At 47.6% G+C, this 24,478-nt stretch overlaps 1 protein-coding gene across 1 annotated transcript; it reads left to right on the plus strand.

Moving 5' to 3' along the window:
- The first annotated feature begins 1,159 nt into the window (after window positions 1-1,159).
- Window positions 1,160-23,419, plus strand: L3mbtl2 (L3MBTL histone methyl-lysine binding protein 2). The gene is made up of 17 exons (XM_051189444.1): window positions 1,160-1,307; window positions 2,934-3,171; window positions 4,368-4,501; window positions 7,009-7,132; window positions 7,900-7,979; window positions 10,746-10,863; window positions 11,587-11,721; window positions 12,021-12,109; window positions 17,062-17,293; window positions 17,726-17,802; window positions 18,139-18,243; window positions 18,999-19,146; window positions 19,397-19,479; window positions 19,785-20,019; window positions 20,648-20,713; window positions 21,613-21,726; window positions 22,421-23,419. The coding sequence occupies exons 1-17, from the start codon at window positions 1,284-1,286 to the stop codon at window positions 22,531-22,533; spliced, it is 2,115 nt and encodes a 704-aa protein (XP_051045401.1). The 5' UTR covers window positions 1,160-1,283; the 3' UTR covers window positions 22,534-23,419.
- Window positions 23,420-24,478: the final 1,059 nt, after the last annotated feature.

A 24,478-nucleotide genomic window follows, 5' to 3' on the forward strand; every position in this document is an offset into this window, starting at 1 on the left:
AGGTCCCCATGCTTTAGCTGCAATCACTTTACTTCCTGAGTCATCTGCTTAGCTTGAGGGTTATAACATATCATTATTATAATTTGTATGTATATAGGTATTTTGTTGTGTGTGTATGCATGCCCATGTTAGTGTCAGTCATCTTCAGAGGTCAGAAAAGAGGGTAGGATCCACTACAACTGGAGTTATAGACATTTGTATGTTGTCATGTAGATGCTGGAAATCAAACCCTTGTCCTGTTAAAAATCAGCCACTAACCACTGAACCATTTCTCCAGTCTTATGCTTTTATTTATTTAGCATGTGTGTGTTTGCTTGGTGCGTGTGTGGGTGTGTATGTGGAGGTCAGGACAACTTCATAGAGTAGATTCTCTCCTTCCAATCTTTATTTTTTGTAAAGGTTTATTATGTATAGTGTTCTACCTGCATGTATGCCTGCAGGCCAGAAGAGGGCACCAGATTTCATTGCAGATGGTTGTGAGCCCACTATGTGATTGCTGGGAACTGAATTTAGGACCTCTGGAAGAGCAGCCATCTCTCCAGCCCCTCCTTCCATCTTTTTGTCAGGGGATCATAGATTTGAACTCAGGTAGAACAGTTTACGTGTCAAGCTCCATTACACGCTAAACCATCTCATAAGCCCAAGCCTGAGTATTTTGAGCGAGCAGAACATTTAGGTATACATAGGGATTAAGAATATTCCAGTTTTGCCAGGCAGTGGTAACACACCTTTAATCCCACCAATCCGGAGGCAGAGGCAGGCGGGTCTCTGTGAGTTCTAGGCCAGCCTGGTCAACAAAGCGATTTCCAGGACAGGCTCCAAAGCTACACAGAGAAACTCTGTCTCGAAAAACCAAAAGAAAAAAGAAAAAACAAAAAAACCCAGTTTCTGCCTGAGTTGAAAGAGGGACTAGGCATTTCATTTCTTCTAGGCATCCTAGTAAAAGAGTACCTTTATTTCCTAGCTGGGGAGGGTCCGAAGATTTGTCTGGCGCCTGGACGTATACATCGTAGGTGCTCCCAAGGGTTATAAATTGGTTTACAGAGAGGACGCTGAGAGAGGCACCCCGGAGAAAACTACAATTCCCAAAACCTCCCGGGCTACCCAGCCCCTCCTTAATGAAGGCGGGGTTCGGATGAGCGCGGAACCGGCTTTTCCCATTTCCTACTATGTGATTGGTCTGCAGCACAGGCGTGGTAGCCAATGAGCACACTCTCGGTGAATTGCGAGGGCAATATGGCTTCCCTCACCTGGTGACGGTTGAGGAAATTGAATTTAATATCATGGAGAAACCGCAGGGCACTGAGGTAAGAGGGAAAAGGCTCAGCCCTGCCGGGGAAGGGAGCCCGTAACGCCTCACTCGGCGGACGCCCTGTTTTAGCGATGCCTTTGGGGGTGGAGAGTTGCAGGATTGGTAAACTAAGGTAAGGATCTTAGTCCGACCGGAGACCACTCAGGTTCGTTTTTGCTCCTGTTGTGCTGTGGGCTCGGGTCTGGGGAAGAAGGAGACGCCTCCCCCTGCAGGGGCATTGGAACTGGACTCCAAACTCTGACACCACTCCTTTGTCTTCTTGGTTTCGTGGTCCTGTGCTTTAGGGATTGTGCGGCCTGTCGCTTCCACGCGGGAAGTAAAGGGAAATAGAAATTGGTTATTCTCTATGCTGGAAATTCTACGTGCCTGTCTCCCAGTATACTCACAGCCATCTCCTGTAGGGAGGGGTTAAAACAGCCTGTTGGATTCTCCCAGGAAGCTGACACAGCTGGGAAGTGCAAGAGGTTGGCACCAAGTGTGTCAGTTCCTTAAACCTTGCTGTGCTTTTTCATGGTACACCTTGCATCTGAAGTCTCTTTCCCTTTTCAAGAAGTAATAATAGCCAACATTTATGGAGCACTCTTCTGACTGTTTTATCAATTCTTCTTCCCCAAATATTAATAAATAGTGGTATTGTCCTCATTTTGGAAGCTGAGACTGTGGGAGTTGACTTGCTGTGGATTACATCTAGGAAGCACTAGAGATGCTATTTAGACCATGGGTTTCTTTATGTAGTATCACATCTATACCTCACATTTTGTGAGCCAACACTTTTCTGTCTGTCGTGGATGAAAAACCTGAGATCCCCGTAGGTTAAATGGCGCAAGCTGTGTGTGGTACTGTCACTATCTGTATGGCATCTTACTCAGACCCACCGGGGACAGTCCCAGTCTCAATTTTCTCACCCCGCCCCCACTTTTACAAAGACAATAGGTTTACTGAACACACTGCAAGGAACACAGGGCTAGGCAATGACAGGAGTTTTGTTTTGAACCAGGTAGTGGTGGTGCACGCCTTTAGTCCCAGCACCTGGCCTCCTAGATGTCTTAAATGAATTTTCAACATACAATTTTTTTTTTTTTTTGAGATTGGATTTTTTTTTGTGTAGTCCTGGCTGTCCTAGAACTAGCTCTGTAGACCATGCTGGCCTTGAACTCACAGAGGTCCACCTGCCTCTGCTTCCGTACGTAAGCCACCAACACCCAGCTTTAAAAAGATTTTTTTTATAGACATTTTGCCTGCATGCATGTCTGCACCATGCCATGTCTGATGCACACAGAGGCCAGAAGAAGCAGGAGATCCTCTGGGACCTCAGCTACAGAAGGTTATGATTGACCAAACTTGGGTCCTCTGGAAAAGCAATCAGTGGTCCTAGCCACTGAACCATCTCTTCAGCTCCTCAATTTATAATTATTTTAGTTTATGGTAGGTTTATGCAGATGTAACTCCATCCGTATTCTATATTGTCCATATTAAAATATCATCCTGTAGGGAGCTGAAGAGGTGGCTCAGCGGTAAGAGCTCTTTCATAGGACTAAAGTTCAAATCCCGAATCATATTGGGTGGATTAACAGGTTTGCAAATTTTCTTCCCAAGCCAAGCAATGTCATTCTTCACCTAGGAGACGCCATCTTCAGAGCCAATGGAAGAAGAGGAGGAGGATGACTTGGAACTCTTTGGGGGCTATGATAGCTTCCGGAGTTACAACAGCAGTGCATGCAGTGAGAGCAGCTCCTATCTGGAGGAGTCAAGTGAAGCAGAAAATGAAGATCGGGAAGCAGGGGAGCTACCCACATCACCTCTGCCTTTGCTTAGCCCTGGGAAGACCCGCTCCTTGGATGGAAGTGGTTCTGAGCCAGGTGCCTTCACAGTGTCCTTAGATGGAGAGGAGTCAGGGCTGTGGTGGAATCGGGGATGGATGGACACAGGCAATGTGGGCAGAGCCATATAGCTATCTCAGAGACTGTCCTCGAGGGTCATTTCCTCTCCTGTGGTATAATTCCAAAGTATAATTCTCCGACACCTGATGTCTGTTCAGCACTTGTTAGATGCCATTACTTTAGTGTGAGTAACCTGATAGTCCCTAAGTGTGTTGTGAAGATGATGAGACCCTCAGTGATGTGAGTACAGAGAGCGTATGGGCTGCAAGCTGGCAAGTTGTAGAGGAATGTACAGGCTAATGACCTTCAGGACAGAGGGCAGGAGCTAGTGGCCTAGGATCTTCTGGAAGCCAGTAGACTTTGAAGAGGTGGTTCTTGGATGGCTGATAGACCCTGTGTGAGGGCTTCCAGAGTGTGAACAAAATGTCCTTGGAAAGCGGCAGGCTCCACTCACTCTGTGGACAGCACCTCTCCTTCCTTCATATTTGCCCTCAGGTTTCCTTCCAATCAGTTTGGCTTCTCCCTTCCCCACTTTCTCCATCTTTTTCCCTCCTATCTTCTAGCCCTTCTCAAAATCTGAGATCTTGAGAACTAGCAGGAATCACTAGGGATTCACTAGCTGGTCCAGGGGCTGGTTCGTGACTGTGGCTGCAGATTTATCGTCTGGGATGCAGTACCAGTGGAGCCCAGGCCATAGCACTGTGGAAAGGCCACTCTTCCAGTGACCTAGTGTGGTCAGGCAAATGCAGCTTGTCCAGAGAATGAAGACTGCAAATGTTAAGTGACTTCAGCACCTTTTCTCTTGTCACTTCCCTCACTCTAAAACTTGTTGGCCAGTTTCTGTAGGTGTTCATGTGAATTTCCAGCCCCTTAGCACTGGCTCTTGATACAGAGCCAAGGGAAACCACATATCGTCTTAGGAGCATAGATGGAGCAGCACACACTTGTAGTACCAGCTGCTAGAGATGCTGATGGAAGAGGGTCTATTGAACCTACAAATTTGCAGACAGCATGTAGAACTCCATGCATTGTCCACCACCTTCTCCTCTCATTCTGTCAGCCTTAAAAACCTAACACTCACATAGTTGCAGTGACCTGAAATCTAAGGAGCCTTTGGTTTTGATTGGCTTAAAAGTAATTATGACAGGGAATCACATGCTAAGGTCTCTTTCCAGCGGTCTGTGAGATGTGTGGTATCGTGGGCACAAGGGATGCCTTCTTCTCCAAGACCAAGAGGTTTTGCAGCGTCTCATGTTCCAGGAGCTACTCCTCCAACTCCAAGAAAGCCAGTATCTTGGCTAGACTACAGGTGAGAGCAGCCACTCACACACTTCTTGGGGTCCCAGATGCTGAGCCAGTCATAACATGATTGGAGGCTTAGTCAGTTTGGGGAACTCATTTCTGGTAGTCATCTGAGGTACATGAGAGCTTGCCTTAAAATGTACCACCTACCTATTCCTTCCTTCCTGCCTTCCTTCCTTCCTCTGTCTCTCTTTCTTTCCCTTCCTTTCTTCTTTCCTTCTTTCCTTTCTTCCTTTCTTCCTCCCCTCTTCCCTCCCTTCCTCCCTCCCTCCCTTCCTTCCTCCTCCCTTCTCTTACCAAAAGAGGCTCTCAGGTGTCCTGGGACTTGGAGGCAGTTGTAAGCCATTGTGTAGGTGCTAGGAACTAAACCTGGATCCTCTGGAAAAGCAGCCAGTACTTTCAACCAGTGAGCCATCTTATCAGACCCCTATTTTGTTTGTTTGTTTATTTGTTCTTTTTTTTTTTGAGACAGGATTTCTTTGTATCTTGGAACTGGCTTTGTAGACCAGGCTGGCCTTGAACTCCCAGAGATCTGCCTGCCTCTGCCTTCTGAGTGCTGGCATTAAAGGCATGTGCCACCACTGCCCCAGCCCCTTATTTTATTTATTTATTTATTTATTCTTCCCTTATTTTATTGTTGAGACAGGGTCACACCATGCAGCTCTGTCTGACCTAGGATTAAAGGTATGCCCTACACACCCAGCAATTCCTTTTTTTTTTTTTTTTTTTTTTTTTTTTTGAGACAGGGTTCTTCTGTGTGTAGTCCTAGATGTCTTGGAACTCACTCTGTAGAACAGGCAGGCATCGAACTCACAGAAATCACCCTGCCTCTGCCTCCCAAGTGCTGGAATTAAAGTTGTGAGCCTCCACCACCTGGCTCAACAATTCATATTTTAAAAGGCTCAAAAATTTACGGGGACTTTAAGGTAATGGTTTCAACTCTCCTAATGCTACAACCTTTAATACAGTTCTCCCTGTTGTTTTGTTTGTTTGTTTTTTAAACTGTTCTTTTTTTTAAAATAATTTATTGAACTTTATGTGCATTGGTGTGAAGGTGTCAGATCCCTTGGAACTCAAGTTACAAACAGTTGTGAGCTGCCATGTGGGTGTTGGGAATTGAACTTGGGTCCTCTGGAAGAGCAACCAGTGCTCTTAACTGGCTGAGCCATCTCTTCAGCCCCCCCAATTTTTTCCCTTTTTGCTTTGTTTTGTTTTATTTTTTTGAGACAGGGTTTCTCTGTGTAGTGCTGACTGGTGTAGAACTACCTCTGTTGACCAGGCAGACCTTGAACTCACTCACAGAGATCTGCCTGTCTCTGCCTCCCGAGTACTGGGATTAAAGTCATGCACCGCCAAGGCCCGGTCAGTTCCTCATGTGGTGACACCAACCATAAAATTATTTTGTTGCTATTTCATAACTGTAATTTTGATACTGTTATGAATCATAATGTAAATATCTGATATTTGACCTCTGCGAAAAAGTTGCTTGGCACACCTCCTCCCAAGGGGTTGGGACCCACAGGTTAAGAAGCACTGCTTTAAGGCCAGATCTCACTGCAGGTGTGCTCTGCTTAGCTAGTGTATTAGATGGACTCCTGGTCTTTGTCATTATTGCTTAATTATCTTGTATGAGTGAGCTTTCTGTGAGCCCTAATGAAAGCTCTCAAGAATGTTCTGGAGCAGACTCTCCAGGACATTTGCATATGTACAAAATGTTGGTGGGTTTAGAGAGTTTCTGGCTGCTCTGCAGCCACTCTGCTATAGATCTCCAGGGAGCTGGGAGCTTGGAGAGGACTGCAGGGAAAATGTTAGGGAGAGGCTTCCTGAGAAGAGAAAGGCCTGAATGATGTGTGTGTCTCCCACATCTGCAGCTCTACTGATCCCATCCTTCTGGAACCATCTCCTGAGTATTTGCACTCATCAGTGTTTTTATTTTATTTTATTTTTGAGACAAGGTTTCTCTGTGGGTGTCCTGGGTCTCTCTGTCTGTAAACCAGGCTGCCTTTGAACTCACAGACATATGCCTACTTCTGCTGGTATTAAATGCATGCACCACCACTGCCTGGTTCATCATCAGTTTTATGAAAGAAACTCAAGCTCAAAGAAAGTTAAGTATCTGGTTTGTTTGTTTGTTTGGTTGGTTTTTCCAGACAAGGTTTTTCTCTGTATTGCTTTTGAGCCTGTCTTGGACCTAGCCTGATAAACCAGGCTGACCTTGAACTCACAGAGATATTCACCTGTCTCTGCCTCCCAAGTGCTGGGATTAAAGGCGTGGGTCACCTATGCCTGTAGAAAGTTAAGTATCTGGACCAAGATCAGAAGCTAGGCCTCAGCAGTCCTAACCAAGCTCTGCTCTTTTGGTATGGTGGCACATGCCTGGAATCTCAGCAATTAGGAGGCAGAGGCATGAGAGCTGCAAATTCCAGGCCACTATATCTCAAAAAAGCCAAGCAAAACAGAAACTGATTCTGATGCATAGCTGCCAGCCTGTATGATTTTCTTCTTGCCCTCCAGGGAAAGCCGCCCACCAAGAAAGCCAAAGTGCTGCACAAGGCAGCCTGGTCTGCCAAAATTGGAGCCTTCCTCCACGCCCAGGGGACAGGACAGCTAGCAGATGGGACACCTACAGGACAGGATGGTGAGACAGAATCCTGGAGTGGGAGATCATGGCAGAGGATGGCCTTGTCTAGGAAAAAGAACTGGAAAAGATGGCCTGCTGGAAAGTTTGAGGATTTAGGCCTACCATGAACTGTCGCCATCTGGCTTTTGAGGAAATTATCTTTCTTGCAGTGGCTCTCGATTCCCTGGTTCTGAGACCACCCAGAAGCCAAAAGTTAGCTGCTTCATTTCTCTTAGCATCTGTCTCAGAATTTAACCCTGTGAGATCTGACTTAATCCCATCTTTCTGTGAGGCATGAAGGAAGAGAGAAATGCCTCTTGGCTTCGCAAACCTGATTAATGTAATTTAAGAAAAAAGCTGCATGAGAAAGACATATGTAACAAGGTTTAAGCAGAGGGGTTTTTGTTTGTTTGTTTGTTTGTTTTTAATTAGGGAAAGAGATCATAAAGGGGTAAAGGGAAAGAGGGGAGACCAGCCTCTGGAGATAGTACCGGCATGAGAGAGGACAAATGAAAGAGGAGGAGGGGGTAACAGACAAAGAGAAGGATGGGAGGTGGGCAGGGCCCTTTTAAAAGGGAGCATAGTGAATGTGCACAGGGGGTGCTCTTAGTGGCTGCAGCTGAGGACATATACTGTCAGAACCCCAAGGACAGGCCAGTACAGATGCTGATGGCCATTGGTGGTAATAAAAGGACTTGTTCCTAGAGCCCAATGGAGCCTCCAGGTTAATGATCTAACATGGCTGCTATAGATACCGGCTTCAACTCTTCCCATGTGTTCTGCAGCTCTGGTCTTAGGGTTTGACTGGGGGAAGTTCCTGAAGGACCACAGTTACAAGGCTGCTCCTGTCAGCTGCTTTAAACACGTGAGTACCCTGGCAATGAGGGAGAGACAACCAGGGCTAGCCAGAGGACATCGCAGACTGCCTGCCTCATCGCTACCCAGACACTTCATTTGAGCTCCACCAGGCCGGACAGCATCCCTGAGAATAGTGGCCATTCCCCAGAAATTCTCCTTTGTGTTGTAGGGCTGGAGAGATGACTCAACTGTTGAGAGCACTGGCTACTCTTCCAGGAGTCCTGAGTTCAATTCTAGCACTCTATTCCCATGAGTTCCTGTGCCCTCTTCTGGGGTACAGACAAAGCACCAATATGCTTATACAATATATTCCAGGTGTAATGGTGCACACCTTTAATCCCAGCACTTGAGAGGCAGAAGCAGGTGAATCTCTTGAGTTTATGGCTAGCCTGGTATATATAGTGTCCAGGACAGCCAGAGCTAAATAGTGAGAACCTGTTTTGTTTTGTTTGTTTGTTTTGAGACAGGATTTCTGTGTGTAACAGTCCTGGCTGTCCTGAAACTCTCTATGTAGATTAGGCTGACCTCAAACTCTCTGTGATCCACCTGCCTGGGCCTCCCAAGTACTGGGATTAAAGGCTGCATCGCCACCAGGTGAGACCCTGTTACTTTTAGAAAGATTGTCTTGCACCATACACACTGCCCCTGCTTTCTGAAGTGTCTACTACTATTTACACATTGAATTTTGCTTTGAGTTCAGGGGGTGGTCTTTTTTTCATTTTTGATGTTTTTCCCCCATTAAAAATTGTTTTTGCCAGACATTGGTGGCACATACCTTTAATCCCAACACTCAGGAGACAGTGGCAGGCAGATCTCTGTGAGTTCAAGACCACCCTGGTTTACAGAGTAAGTTCCAGGACAGTCACGGCTACATAGAGAAACCTGGCCTTGAAAAATCAAACAAACAAAAAAGAGGACATCAGATCCTCCAGAAGTAGAATTCTTTGGATGGTTGTAAGCTGCCATGTAGGTGCAGGGAACTAAACTCTGGTCCTCTGCGAGAGCAACCAGTGCTCTTCATCACTAAGCCATATCTCCAGCCCTGAATTGTTTTGTTTTGGCAGGATTTCATATATCCCAGACTGGCCTCTAACTTCCTATATAGCTGAGGACAGCCTTGAACTTCTGGTCTTCCTGCCTCCATCTCCCAACTGCTGGAATGACAAGCATGTGTTACCATGCCACTAGGGAATGCATGCACTTCATATCATCAAGCTGCGCCCTTAGCCCTTGTCTAAGGACCTTTCCAGTACCAAACACTCCACTGGGGCACGCCCTCCTGGTTCTTCCTGAAGAATAAAGGATCAAGGCCCTGTGTGGATGATTTGGATGAGCTTGAGGCCAAGAACATGATAGTGCTCAGCAGCTGTTCGTTGTGCTAGTCTGCAGTGATACAGCAGATCTTTTGTCCTCTCATTATTTATTTATGTGTTTGTTTGGCTTTTCCAGACAGGGTTTCTCTGTGTAGCTCTGGCTGCCCTGGAACTTACTTTGTAGACCAGGCTGGCGCAGGCACTTGCCTGTGCATCTCAATCCTGGGATTACAGCATGTGCCAGCACTGCCAGTCTTGTCTTTCATTTTTGTGTCTTTTGTTTTAATTCAAGACAGTCTCACATTATAGCTCAGACCAGCCTGAGAGCAGTCTTCCTGCCTTAGTCTCAAAAGTGCTGGCACACAGGTATAAGCCATCAAGCCCCGTTTTTTGGTTTTTTGAGTCAGGGTTTCTCCGTGTAGCCTGTCCTGGAACTCACTCTGTAGACCAGGCTGGCCTTGAACTCACAGAGATCCACCTGCCTCTGCCTCCTGAGTGCTGGGATCAAAAAAAGGCATGCGCCATCACTGCATGACTCAAGCCCAGTTTCTTTAGTCTTTCAGTCCTGTTTCCTAATGTGTAAGAGGCCTCCTGATGCTTTCTTTTGAACATAGTAAGCCAGCTGCCTGACCTTCCTGGATTGTCCACTTGTCTTGAACTATGAACTATGACAAGTTGGTCCTAGGTCCTACTATGTCCTTCTCTTAGTTGCTAGTGAGTGGGGCACACATGCCTTTAATCCTAGCAATTGGGGGTAGAGGCAGGTGGATCTGTGTGAGTTCAAGACCAGCTCGGTTTACAAATCAAGTTCCAGGACAGCCAGGACTGTTACACAAAGAAACCCTGTCTCAAAAAACAAAACAACAAAAATAAATAAAAATAAAAGTTTGCCTGTGTACCTGGAGCCATTGCATGCTGCCCCCCAGCCTCTGTGGGCCTGCCTGCCTTGGCAGATGGATTTTTGCCTGTGTAGCTTAGACTGAGTCTGATACTGAAAGAAGATCCAAAGGGGAGCAACTTCTCATTGGCAGCAAATCTAGGGTTAGGCACTTGGAGGGTAGCTGGAAGCTGCCCAGTAGGGAAGGGCTGGGATGTGTGTGTGCATTCTGCCAGTTCTGTGTGTAAGCTCAGGTTGAATGATGTTAAAGGGGGTAGTCTCTGTGCTAGACTGTACAACTGGCAGAATGACAGGTCAGGATGCAGAGGCTGTCTATACTGTTAGAGTTAGGAGCTGGCCCTGTAATGATGAAAATTCAAGTCTGTGCCTCTGACCCTCACCCATGGTTCTGCCTGACGGCACCTTGCCATCCCATGTTTCTGGACAATGGACATGCCTTGTTTACCTCTTTATTCCTAGTCTTCTGCACAGTGCATGATGTGTGACGTTAAGGTCAAAGGACACGATGGCTGAGGCCTGAGGCAGCTCCTCTCAGCCCTTCAATGCTGTCATTACCACACAGGTACCCCTCTATGACCAGTGGGAAGATGTCGTGAAGGGGATGAAGGTAGAAGTCCTCAACAGTGATGCTGTGCTCCCCAGCCGGGTGTACTGGATCGCCTCTGTCATCCAGGCAGCTGGTTGGTCTTCCTCTCTCTAGTCAGGGCAGGGTCTGGAATTTGTCTAGTGGGTGGGTGTTATCATAGGGTGAAATGGGCTTTGTAAACCAAAGCCTTGCTTTCCAGCTTTCTCCCCCTGCTTGGAGGTTCTCCTTCCTTAGATGAGAGCACAGAACTAGGCAAACTCGAAAACTAGGGTATTGTTTCATTTTGATTTCTAAGGTTTATTCTGGGGATGATGAGGGTATAGAGGAAGTAACCAGACCAGAATGCTTTCTAAGTATGTGGCCTGGATTTTGTTTTGTTTGGGTATCAGGGACCCTATCATAGGAAAAAAAAAAAAAAAAAAAAAAAAAAAAAAAAAAGGATTGGGGAAAACAGGCTGAATAGATGTTTATTATTCAGGGAGAAATAACTTATAATAGACACAGATGATTGCCATCAGGTTCCAGTCCCAAGGATGCCTCCAGATGCCCTTAGTCCCCGTCCAGGAAGCAAGAGAGATCTGTGGGGTCCCCTACCCCAGACATAGTTCTCCTAGGTCATGTCTGCACCTGTCCCTACCCCCAATAGGTGTGGTCGGTGCAACAGGTGCAGACACAGTGGATATCTCACTACAGGGACCCCGCTTGTCTGGAAGAAGTTTCTAGCACAGGGAGTCTGACTGCTACTAGAGGAAGAGAGCCTGAGAATGTGCCTTTCCCATCTCTTCCCCCTCACAGGTCCCCTTGTTCTTCCTTTCAGGGTACCGAGTGTTGCTCCGATATGAAGGCTTTGAAAACGATGCGAGTCATGACTTCTGGTGTAACCTGGGGACCGTGGATGTCCACCCCATTGGGTGGTGTGCCATTAACAGCAAGATCCTGGTGCCTCCACGGAGTGAGTTAATGAGAAAGCCCCCCATGCCAGTTCCCTTTGTTCCTTCCCCTACACAGCCTAGAAGTTCCTGGGTAGTTGGATTTGTAGAGCCTGTTGTTGTTTTTGTATATGCAGATATATATATATATATTTATTTAATGTGTATGCCTGAGTCAGTGTCTGTTTAGGCTGAGTTTATAAGGTGAACTCATTACTGCCCTGAAGTGGTGGAACTGAACAGTTCCGTCCCTCCAGCTGACCTTGGGGTTGGTGAAGGTGTGGTCAGTCTGTGTTAGCAGCTCGTGCTGGTGTCTCTGCAGCCATCCACATCAAGTGTACCGACTGGAAGAGCTACCTCATGAAGCGGCTGGTGGGCTCCAGGACGCTTCCTGCAGATTTTCACATCAAGGTCTGGCTCTGTTCTCAGCTTTTCCCCCTCCTCCTTCCTCCCCCTGCTCCCCCTCCTCCTCCCTCCCCTTGCTCCCCCTCCTCCTTCCTCTCCCCCTTCTTCCTCCTCCCTCCCCATCCTCACTCCCTCTCCCCCACCCCTCTAGCCACTTGAGAGGTGGAGGCTAGTGGCAAATGGATCTGTGTGTGTGTGTGTGTGTGTGTGTGCGCGCGTGCGTGCGTGTGTGGCCTTAGCTGTCCTAGAACTAGCTTTTTGGACCAGGCTGACTTCGAACTAAATAGATCCTCCTGCCTCTCAAGTGCTGGGATTAAAGGTGTGTGCCATGATTGCCCTGTGTTTTATTTTGTTTTTCAAGACAGGGTTTCTCTCTGTGTAGTCATGGCTTTCCTGGAACTTGCCCAGTAGCAGTCCACCTGCTTCAGCCTCACAAGTGCTGGGATTAATGGCATGTGACATCACCACCCAGCCGAGATACTGTCTTAAAAAGAAGGGGATGGGGCTAGAGAGATGGCTCAGTGGTTAAAAGTACCTGCTGGGCCTCCAGAGGACCTAAGTTCATTTCCCAGAACTACATAAGGCAGCTCAGATCTGTCTGCAACTCCTGCTCTGGAGGATCCAGCACCCTCTTCTGGCCTCCACAGAACCACACACATATGGCATACAGATAAACATAATAAAAATAAATCAGAAACCAAAGCACTGGGGCTGGAGCAGTTAAGAGCACAGGCTGCTCTTCAGAGGCCTTGGGTTCAATTCTCAGCAACCACATGGCAGCTCACAACTGTCTGTAACTCCAGTTCCATGGGATCCAACACCCTCACACAGACATACATGCAGGCAATATACCAATGTACATAAAATAAAAATAAATTATAAGCCGGGCGTTGGTGGCACACACCTTTAGTCCCAGCACTTGGGAGTTCCAAGACCAGCCTGGTCTGTAAGAGCTAGTTCCAGGACAGGCTTCAAAGCCACAGAGAAACCCTGTCTCAAAAATTATAAAAAACAAAAAGTAAAGTACTATGGGAATGCAAAAAAAAAAAGTGTGTGTGTGTGTGTGTGTGTGTGTGTGTGTGTGTGTGTATACACATACATACATACATACATACATACATACATACATACATACATACAGCCTAGATTTTCTAACCTGGTGGGAGAAGTAAGAGTCATGCACACAAATAATGATAAAAATAGTTGCCATCTAAACTGGGGCTATTCAACCATCTGTATGGAATATCATTTCAATCTAGAAAGTAGGTTAGTTTGGCTGAACATGGTGGCACATGCCTTTAATCCCAGCACTTGAAAGGTAGAGGAAGATGGATCTCTGAATTTGAGGCTAGCATGGTCTACATAGCAGGTTCTAAGCAAGCCAGGACTATACAATGAGATCCTGTTTCAAAAACACAACCTTAGATCATTAAAAGTAACCATTCAGAAGGATCCCAGGCTCTACAGAACACGGTCTCTTCCACCTCGGTAGACAGAGTGAGCTGTTTGAGACCGATCCTGGGTGAGCCAGTTGAGGGTTCCTCGTGAGACTTGGGAGGCTTCCAAGCAGGATGCAGGTCATATGGAGTGGAGCACTTGCTGCCAGAACTCTCAGTTGACCAGGCTTCCCCAAGACTGGCTTTTGGATTGTATCTGCATGGGCAGAGCTCAGATGGTATGGAAGTCAACTTTGAAACATAAAGATGGAGTGGAAATTGGGGCCATCACATTCGAGGCACTAGGTGTGGGTAGAAAACTGTGCCTCCTAGCTAGCAGGAGGAAACTGACCTGCCCCAAGTTGTGCTCAAATGAGCTTAGCATGCCTTGGCTTTTTTTTTTTTTTTTTTTTTTTTTTCCCCTCAAAGTAGTGACGATTTTTTTTTTTTTTTTTTTTTTTTTTTGTACTTACTGGGCTTTCTCTATACTCTATATTTAGCAAAGTAAAAATTTGTCTCCTGTTTCCCCTTGCACAGCTGGCAGATTTAGTTATTAGGGCAATTGGCCACTTACTCACTCAGCACTTGTTTTAAGATGAGGCAGATTAGATCGTGGCAGGTGGTGTGGTCCACCACAGGTAGCAAGGAGGTATCCCTTTTCTTCACACAAGAACATGAACATTTTTCATATGGACAAGTCTGTGAGCAGATATTGACTGCCCCCAATCCATCTTGCCTTGCACTTGGAAAGGGACAGCAGGTAGAACAAGACTGCTAGCCCCTGACTGGAGCTAGATGATAACTGAAGGAGGAATAAGTTGTTGTGAGATAGGATACAAGAGTTTTAGACAGGCTCATTGGGAGGTCACTGCCTCAGAGACTAGAAGAGCTGGTCTTTGTCAGAGACCACGCTTAGGCTTTTCCAATGGAAGCACCAGGCTGTTACTTCACCAAGCACCTCTGAAAATGAGGGTGGTAGGACAGAATGGGATGGGCTGGTAGAGGACACTCCAGGCCTGGCCCTTTGCTTACAGTATAGAAAGTACATAGTATGTGGGTGGTGGTTGTTTGTTTTGTTTTTTGAGACAGTCTCAGATAGGCCAAGCCTTCCTCAAACTTTCTATCTGGGTGAGGATGTCCTTGAATTTTTGAAGTTTATTTACAGTTCATGGGTAGAAGTGAAGACTACTGTCTGGATCCTGGGCATTGGCTTCCCTTTATACACTGAACAGTCTGGCAAGCCTAACCTTGAATTTCCAATCCTCCTGCCTCTGCCACCTCACCCAGCATACAGTAATGTTTTGAAACAAATGACTCTCCAGCCAGGTCAGGTGTGTGTACATTTCCTGAAAAAACAGACTAACTGTGCCTGACGCTGAGCTAAGAGTGTAGAAAGAAATCAGTCCATCATAGCTTCAGCTTCCCTGTGATAATGCTAAACAGGAAGACAGCCAGGTGTGGTTGGATTGTGAGCTTTGGAAGGGATGTGTTAGAGAAGGCCAGGTAGAAAAAAATGGCCTAAGGCTTGCAAACCCAGACCTGTGTCATGGCAGATGACAGTCAAGCCCAGATCTGTCACTTTCCTAAATGATCCGTTGTCATCCATGGTTGGTGGCAGGATGTGGGCTAGCTCTTCTCTTTGCTGCTCTGTAACCTCTGAGATCGCCCCCTTCTGGTGTGTTTTAGAAACAGTCCTGCTTTGCCTCCACATCAACAGGCTTGGCTGCAGCTGCTCTTAAGCCAGCTTTGTCCTTACCCTAGAAAAGCTCTATACCACATCCTAGATGCAGATACCTTGGTTGCTGTATATATTAATCTTATAATTTTGAGATAATATTTATGCCTTGAGAAAAATTTTAAAGAGTCAGAATAAAACCAAAGGATTATGATATTAATGACAATATAATAGTCCCTTAAGTTTTGTTTTCATCTGTCCTATACCAGGTGGCTCTTCTGACAAAAGACAGAGACTTTGGATTTTTTTTCTCTAACAGCATTCCTGGGTTTGGAGGAGAGAGCCACGGTCCAACTCCAAAGCTAGCTTTAGTTTTTAATTGAGTTGGGATTTTAAAAAGACCATTTACCTTATACATCTATAGAGAACAGCAGAAACAAACATTTGGGAAGATTTTTTGTTTTTGTTTTGTTTTTTGAGGCAGGGTTTCTCTGTATAGCCCCAGTCGTCCTAGAACTAATTCTGTAGACCAGGCTGGCCTTGAATTCATTGAGATCCACCTGCCTCTGCCTCCCAAGTGCTAGGATTAAAGGCGTGTGCTGCCACCATTTGGCACATTTTGGAAGATTTGTGAAATTTTTTTTCTATGGAAATGTGTTATGCCGTTATGCCAGTTTACTCATTTTCTTGGGACATTTTCCCTGATCTTTTGTTGTCTTCTTCAGATGTCTTATTTGTTCAGTGGTCTTTAGATTCCTTAGTTGGATGCTTTTATTCTCCCAGAAAGACAAAAACAAAACCCTGCCCCAATTCTAACTCCAAACTAGCTTTTTTCTTTCTTTTCCACCTCAAATACAGGGTTTATCTTTGTAGCCCATGTTGTGGAACTCACTCTGTAGACCAGGCTGGCCTCAAACTCACAGAAATCCGCCTGCCTCTGCCTCCCTAGTGCAGTATTGAAGGAGTGTGCCACCAACGCCCAACTCCAGCATTATTTTTTTTAAAAGAAAGTCCCTCCACATAGTCTTGGTTGTCCTTGGGTTCACTGATCTCAGATAGGCCTCTCCCTCATGTGTGCTAGGATTACAGCCATCACTCCTGCTGCACACAAATCTTTCACAAAGTTGTGTGAGGTGCCCAGGGATCAGTGCAGAGCTGTGACAGGTCCAGTGGACACCAGAATTCAGTCTGCTTATAGGTCATTTGAGTTTGCTTGCTCTGAAATAGACTCTGGGATTCCCATCATCCTAACTAATTGATCTGGTGAGAAACGGGCATTGAGAACTGAAGGCCTGCCCTCTGCTGCTCTGAGGAATTGGGCCCCAGGCAAGACAGGCAAGCTCAGTGTATCTGAGATCCCATTGCCATTCCCTGTCTTCCCTCCATTAAAAAAAAAAAAAAAAAAAAACTTTTTTTTTTTATTTTATGTGTATGGGTGTTTTGCCTGCATGTATGTGTGTTGTGTGCATGCAGTGCCCTTGAAGGCCAGAAGAGGGCATTGAATCCCCAGGAGCTGGAGTTACAGAAGCTTGTGAGCTGCCATATCAGTGTTGGGAACCAAATCTGGATCCTCAGGAGGGACAAGTGTTCTTAACTGTTGAGTCATCTCTCCCTTGCTGGCCCTTTGTTTGGTTTGCTTTGGTTTTTCGAGACAGGGTTTTTCTGTGTAGCCTTGGCTGTCCTGGAACTCACTCTGTAGACCAGGTTGGCCTCAAACTCAAGAGATCCACCAGCCTCTACCTCCTGAGTGCTGGGATTAAAGGTGTGTGCCACCACACTCAGCTTTGCTGGCAGTGGGAATGTAAGGACTGGATGATTGAAGCAGATGCTTCTTCATGTCCTTGCAGATGGTAGAAAGTATGAAGTACCCTTTTCGGCAGGGCATGCGCCTAGAGGTTGTGGACAAGACCCAGGTGTCACAGACCCGAATGGCTGTGGTGGACACGGTAATTGGGGGTCGCCTGCGGCTCCTTTATGAGGATGGTGACAGCGATGACGACTTTTGGTGCCACATGTGGAGTCCCCTGATCCACCCAGTGGGCTGGTCACGGCGTGTTGGCCACGGCATCAAGATGTCAGGTTAGTAGAGCCCCTGGCTGCTGTGACTCCAGACTCAACCTCCCTAAAGATCAGTTGCAATACCTTTGCTATAACTCACAGTAGTGTAGTGAGGTGGACTGCTGTCACTGCCCTGCAAGTGATAGTACTGAGGGCCACAAAAGCCCAGTGACTTGACTGAGGTCACTCAGCTCAATCTGTGAATAGCAAAATCAAAAATTAACTCAGGTGCCATCAAGGAAGAGCCCAGATACCCTATGCTGAATAGTCCACAAGACTGCTCCCGGGGCCCTCTGGCTGGGCTTGTCTGCTTTCCTATGTATGGTCGGGGGCTGGGGCACGGCTGAGAACACAGCTGGCCTGCCTGGCCCCACAATTCTGGGGGAAGCATGTGACAACCATTGGCTGTGATCAACCTCCTTTTCTTCCTCTCTTCTCTGCCATCTCCCCAAGAGAGACGATGTGACATGTCCCATCACCCTACCTTCCGGAAAATCTACTGTGATGCTGTCCCTTACCTCTTCAAGAAGGTGAGGTGCAGCCTGTGGGTACTTCCCTTTTGACCATATCCTTCCCAGGTTGCAGGAGCTTGGTTGCTCTCTGGGGCTGTCCCTTGACTCTTTTGTAAAAGGTTGTTCTAGAGTCCTTAACATACATGACAACCTTTTTTAGAGGCGTAGATTGAGGCAAGGTTTCATTGTAGCCCAGGCTGGTTTATTACAGCCTCCTAAATTCTGGGATTATATGTGGGCATATCACACCCAGTAGGACTCTCCCTTGCCCTCTATTCCCATCCCAGGCCTGTAGCATCGGAAGCCTGCTTCATCTACTTTCCCCTAAATCCTCAAATGCCTCATTCCTTTAAGGTCCGAGCTGTCTACACAGAAGGTGGCTGGTTTGAGGAAGGAATGAAACTAGAAGCCATTGACCCTCTGAATCTGGGCAACATCTGTGTAGCAACCATCTGCAAGGTGAGCCTAGGCCACTCTCCTGCCTCCAGGATGGCTATCTGAGGGTTGGATGGCACAGAGCTTCACCCCTTCTATCAGGCTCTTGGGGCTCTGACACTGGCTGCTCAAGTTGTACTTAACTTGTATGTGGTAGAGGGAGAACGTTCCTGTTTTCTATTCAGACCCTCCGTTAGGGCTTGAGATATACTAAACATCTAAGCCTTGTCCCGTGTCAGGTATGGGCTCCATACTGTCCCCTCATGCAGGCCTTCCTGCCACTTGCATCTCCTTTGCATGCCCAAAGCCTCAGCCAAACTCCTTGCTCCTAACTTCCTCATTGCTGCAGCCTGAGGCCACTGCTCCATGCCCAGCCATATGCTCACTGCATGCTGAGAGCCTGGTAGTGGTAAGGCAGGTGCAGACCCAGCAGCATGGGTTGGCCATCCAGTGGAAAGGATGCGTGCGTTATCCCACAAATGCATATTCCTGAGTTCTGGGTGCTAAACATCTGGGGGTATTTGGTGGAAGGCAGAATTCAACCATCCAGTTGGATCCACCTGCCTCATGTCCAATCATAGCTGCCTTACAATGCTGTCTATTTCTGTTTACCTGCCTCTAGGGCTTTTTTTTTTTTTTAATTACATTTATTTTATGTGCATGTGCATGGAAGTCAGAGGACAATTTGTGGTAGTTGGCCTGTCCTTCTAACTATGTGACTTGTTGAGGTATAGCAAGTGTTTTTACCTTTTGAGACATCTGGCTGGCACCTCCTCTAGGTACTCTTGGATGGTTACCTGATGATCTGTGTGGATGGGGGACCCTCCACAGATGGCTCAGACTGGTTCTGCTACCATGCCTCCTCCCATGCCATTTTCCCAGCTACCTTCTGCCAAAAGAATGACATCGAGCTCATACCCCCAAAAGGTAAGAAGAGAGATGATGGGCCTCTACAGCTACCAGCCTCATAGCTGCTGTGTGGTGGCTTATGAACAGGACTCCCGTGTGTCTTGAGGCAGTACATGACCTGTGCAACAAGATGTCATCCTGGGGAGGAGGACAGCTACCGACTAGGCCGGGTCAGCCAGCTACAGGGGCTCCGAAGTGTGCTGTCTGCCCCTTGACCCACTTCCTACTTTCTGCTTCTTCCTCTCTTCATCTAATGTCTGCCCTCTAGGGTATGAGACACAGCCTTTTGACTGGGATACCTACTTGGAGAAGACTAAGTCGAAGGCAGCTCCAGCAAGACTCTTTAACATGGTGAGGAGACTCCTGTGCTGAATCAGGGAGTCTACAGCAGCCTGGGGACTGGCTCAGCTCATTGACAGCAGTAGTGGCAGTTTCAACCCCATCTTTTCAAGTCTTTACTGCTAGGGATCAGCCACAGTGTAGAGCAGTCCCTTCTCCACAGAGGGGCTGGCCCTTGAAAGAGCGGTGAGAGTCTGTCTGAAGGGACCTCCCCCCGCCCCACTCCGAGTTGTTGTATCAGCAGTTCTTTGCCTCCTGGTGAGCCCACTCAGGCCTAGTACTGGCCAGCTAGGCCACTGCCTTCTTCCCCCAACCAGGACTGCCCCAACCATGGATTCAAGGTGGGCATGAAGCTAGAGGCTGTGGACTTGATGGAGCCCAGGCTCATCTGTGTGGCCACTGTGAAGAGAGTGGTGCATCGGCTCCTCAGCATTCACTTTGATGGCTGGGATAACGAGTACGATCAGTGGGTGGACTGTGAGTCCCCAGACATCTACCCTGTGGGCTGGTGTGAACTCACCGGCTACCAGCTCCAGCCACCTGTGTCTGCAGGTCAGTGGTGTGTGTGTGGGCTCAGGGCAGCACTGAGAGCTCTTGAATTTTCTACATCTATCTTTTTCCTTCCTGCCAACTGCTGCTCCCAATGCCCAGCGTAGTCCTCTGGCATGAGACTGAGACGTCTCCAGGTTTCTGTAGGCCAGTAGTTCTTGACCTTCCTAATGCTATGACCCTTTAATACAGGTCCTCATGTGGTGACCCCCAACCAAAAAAAAATATTTTTCTTACTACTTAACTCTAATTTTGCTGTTATAAATTATAATGTAAACATCTGTTTTCTGGTGGTCTTAGGCAACCCCTGTGAAAGGGCCATTCAACACCCACAGGGGTGGCAACCTACGGACTGAGAACCATTCTTGTGAGCACAGTGCGTGCTCTGTCTCTTACCCCCTCCTGACCTCTGTATCCCCCTCTCCCGGCCTGCAGAACACCTTTCTTCATCTTGCTCACTGTGTCATAGGTCGGGCCCTTGTGTGTCCAGACCCTCCCCCACCTTGTTCTCCATGCTCAACTCTAGCTTCTCTGTTTGGGTACCCATATATGAGGGCCAAGGGTCTTTTAGGAAGTGTCCTGTGTCCTTCCAAAACTCTCTTCTCATCTCTTTTGTTCTATCAAACATTAGAACCAAACACACCTCTGAAGGGCAAAGAGGCTACAAAGAAGAAAAAGAAACAGTTTGGGAAGAAAAGTAAGTGAAGCCCCACCGCACCAAGCACTGATTTCTGGGTACTGCCATGCGTAGGCCCCTCTGTGGCCCAGCCTTCCCTCTTCCTGGGACTTGCCCCAGGGAACCCTGTGCCTTAGGGGATTTGAGCACGTACAGGGATGGAGTGTACTGAGGAAACAGGCTGAGATTTGAGGGAGGGATGGAGGGGAAGAATAAAAGGGGGGTTCCTGTCCCTGCTGCTGCCCAAGGCACCTGTCACTCTTGGGTTCTGAGGAAAGACACAGAGAAAGGAGCCCTGGCCCCTAATGCTCTTCCCTCACATCCTGGAGCAGCTGAGTGGGACAGTCTCCACCTGGCTGTAGGGAGCCACCCTTCGTAGATCATGATGAGGCTGCAAGAGGAGGGGACAGAGAAGGACAGGTAACAAAGCCATCCTAAACTATAGGCTGTAAAAGGTGATTCCACAAATGTCGCCAGGCAGAGGGAAAAGAGGAAGGTCTGTCTGCAGGGAGACAAAGTCAAAGCAGGGACTAGGTCCCTGGGTAGGAGTGACATCTAGATTGAAACTATGCTGTTTAAATAGGGACCCGATTGTGCCCTTTTACAATTAAATCAAACATCAGAAAAGAAATCTATCCAGGCAGTTGTGGCACACGCCTTTATTCTCGGCACTTGGAGGCTGAGACAGGAGGATCTCTTGAGTTTGAGGCCAGCCTGGTCTACAGAATGAGTTTAAGACAGCCAAGGCTACACAGAGATACCTTGTCTCAAATAAAAAAGAAAGAAAACTAGCAGCCACAACGGCTTTGACCTCAGGCACCTGCCAGTAAGGGGTATTGAGAATTGGAGTCTAGATCCATATGCCCTGTGACACACTGCTTGCTTCACCAACACTGGGTTTGTTTTGTTTTTATTCATAGGAAAAAGGATCCCGTCTGCCAAGACTCGACCCATCAGACAGGGCTCCAAGAAGCCCTTACTGGAGGATGACCTGCAAGCTTTGGGGGTCTCATCGGAGCCTGTTTCTGATGACAGTAAGAGCTGCTGGGCTGGGGTGAGGCAGGGTCAGGCTGTTCCATTCTCAGATGTGGCCTCTTTGCTGTTCTTTCTACCTGGCACAAACGAATAGAGTTGAATTTAAGGGGGATTTTCAGGCACCAAACAGCTCCTAATCTCTGGAACTGGAAAGCCTCCTAACCCCCAAGCAACTCTGAATTGGGCAGAATCTCTCCAGCCAGTGTCCTGGCTCCTGCTCCCCCCCCCCCACTTCTAACTTCCCACATGCTCACTAAAGTGGGTGGCAGTTTGGCCGGTGCAGATTTCTGGCACAGTCTTTCTGGCTAGGGTATGTCTGGGGCCTGTTTTCTTTTTAAACTTTTATTCCTGTGTATTGGGGGGATTGCTGGAGTGCAGCACAGCACACATGTGGCCATTACAGGACAATGTACAGGGGTTGGTTCTCTCTCGCTGTATGAGTCCCAGCCATCAGCCTCAGGCTTATCTGCCGAGTCATCTCACTGGCTGTGCCTGCAGTCTGGGGCCTTCCCTGTTGCCGCTTCTGGGGTGGTGAGGAGGAACGTGAAGGTGGTCACTCAGGCTCCCCACTACCCCCAAAGGTTCCCCCCACCCAGGGAGACCAGCTCCCTTACCTAGCCTGCCATCCCACCCACCCCCAGACTGTCACAGCTCACACTCACTCTGTTCCCCCACTGCCCTCTCTCCCGCCAGTTATTGCTGTGTGTGTGAAGGAGGAGCGTCAGGACATGCCTTCGCCTGACCAGTCACCCAGTACTCTGCTGCCTCTTCCCATTGAGAGCATCAAGCAGGAGAGGGATAATTGAGCCTTCCCTGGTGTCACCCTGGACCCTAACTGAAGCCAGTCCTGGCCATGGAGCAGAGAGGAGGCCCGGTTTTACTGCTGTGCAGCGAATGTACAGCCTGGTCTTCTGGGGCCCAGCTCTGCCCTCGGGCCATGCCTGAGGACTGGGCAGCTTGAGTTCTAAGCTGGCACACTCCACGCTGCACCCTCAGCACACTGGAAAACTGGACTGACCCCTGTGTCTACCCAGGCAAGTGGTAGAGTTGTGGAGCAGCTGTGAGTGGGCATCCTCGTGGACACTAGGTGTGAACAGAGCTACCTACCTCTGCCTAAAACAGACCAAGGGCCTCATGCCTCCTGGAGCACCCTGCATTGCTAGTGCCCCAGGCCCCCACTTTTGGCAGGTAATTGAGAAATGACCAGGGTAGCAGGTTTGGGTAACTTGTGAGTGGCCTTGACCTCAGGGTTGTCAGGAACACTGACTTCTTTTCTTGAAAGAACAGTTGGGATTACTTGTAGGGACCTGCGCCCCAAGGGGCTACTTGCTTCCAGATACAGGATCAGACAATAGCTTGGCTCTGGGATCCTGCCTGAGTTCATGCTTCTGGAGAACCTAGCTTGGGTTGGACCTAACATTTCCATTCCCTCTTGGGTCAGCTATGTAACTACTCAGCTCACTGTCTTTATATCAAGTTTGAGCCTCTGTTTTTCCCAGTCACACACTTTTTGTTGTGTGTGGTTGCTTTTTTTGGGTTTTTTGTTTTGTTTTGTTTTTGTTTTTCGAGACAGAGTTTCTCTATTGTTTTGGAGCCTGTCCCAGAACTCACTCTGTAGACCAGGATGGCTTCAAACTCAGAGAGATCTGCCTGCTTCTGCCTCCTGAGTGCTGGGATTAAAGGTGTGTGCCACCAACACCTGGCCTTGTTTTTTTTTTTTTTTTTTTTTTTTTTGGAGACAGGATCTTTAATTTTTATGTAGACCAGGTTGCCTCAAACCCAGATTCAGCTTCTGTCTCCTGAATGCTGGTGTTAAGGGCGTGCATCCGGCCCCAGTTAGAAACTCTTGAAACTGGTCATCTAGCCATTTTGGAGAAGCAGTCTAGCCGTGGCTCCGTGTCCTGTCGTGACTGTGCTGTGTTGGATAGCCATGTTCTGCACTGGTCATTCTGCACCATCATCCTGAGATGTACTGACTGGTTTTGCTCAGGACCCAGACTGGATTTGTCCCTGAGGTGACAGTCTACACACTGGGTAGGTTCAGAGAGAACTCAGTCTGACTCACCTGCTACAGATAGCCCACCCTGTCATGAGAGAGGCCTTTGTCACAGCCTGATTTCTCAAAGGGTGAATAGGTTTGAATTAGATGGAAGACCACGGCAAAAGGCAGGTTCAATTCCCAGTACCCACTCATAAACATCTGTAACCTGAGCTACAGAGGGAGCCTGTGCCTCTGGTTTCCATGGGTACAAATGTGCACATAAATGTGTAATTAAAAATAAAATCTTTCCCAGTTCCCTCTCCCTCCTGTAAAACAAAACAAAACAACAATAAATAAATAAATAAATAAATAAAATCTTAAAAAAAAAAAAAAAAAAAAGGATGAGGTGGTATCAGGGGAGTAGACATCAACCCCAGGAGAGAATGCTGGGAGGAAGATGGAAGATGGCCCGAGTATGCCTATAGCTGTCTGGAGCATGAGACCCCCGACAAAAAGAAAAAAAGAAAAAGGGTCAATGTTTGGCCTTCATTCGTGATCTGTCCTCCTCAGACTCCCTGTTCTTTTCACAGATGAGTAAAGGGAGTGTAGTGATCATGGTGAAACTTCAGAGCCTGGGATAACTAGACCTTAGGCTTGCTTGATTCCAGATTCTTGTTATTCTATTAAAACAACAAACACAGGGTCTCATGTGGCCCAGGCTGACCTTAACTTCTGGCCTTTCACCTCAAGAGTGCTGTGTCTGCAGATGT

The sequence above is a fragment of the Phodopus roborovskii genome, unplaced genomic scaffold (assembly GCF_943737965.1).
Source record: "Phodopus roborovskii unplaced genomic scaffold, PHOROB, whole genome shotgun sequence".
NCBI classification, from domain to species: Eukaryota; Metazoa; Chordata; class Mammalia; order Rodentia; family Cricetidae; genus Phodopus; species Phodopus roborovskii.

Bases quoted from the DNA above. Each gene is read 5' to 3' on its own strand.
- L3mbtl2 (XM_051189444.1), top strand. From the start codon at position 1,284: ATGGAGAAACCGCAGGGCACTGAG. The intron at 4,502-7,008 runs GTGAGAGCAGCC...CTTGCCCTCCAG, and splicing joins GTATCTTGGCTAGACTACAG to GGAAAGCCGCCCACCAAGAA. The intron at 21,727-22,420 runs GTAAGAGCTGCT...CTCTCCCGCCAG, and splicing joins GGAGCCTGTTTCTGATGACA to TTATTGCTGTGTGTGTGAAG.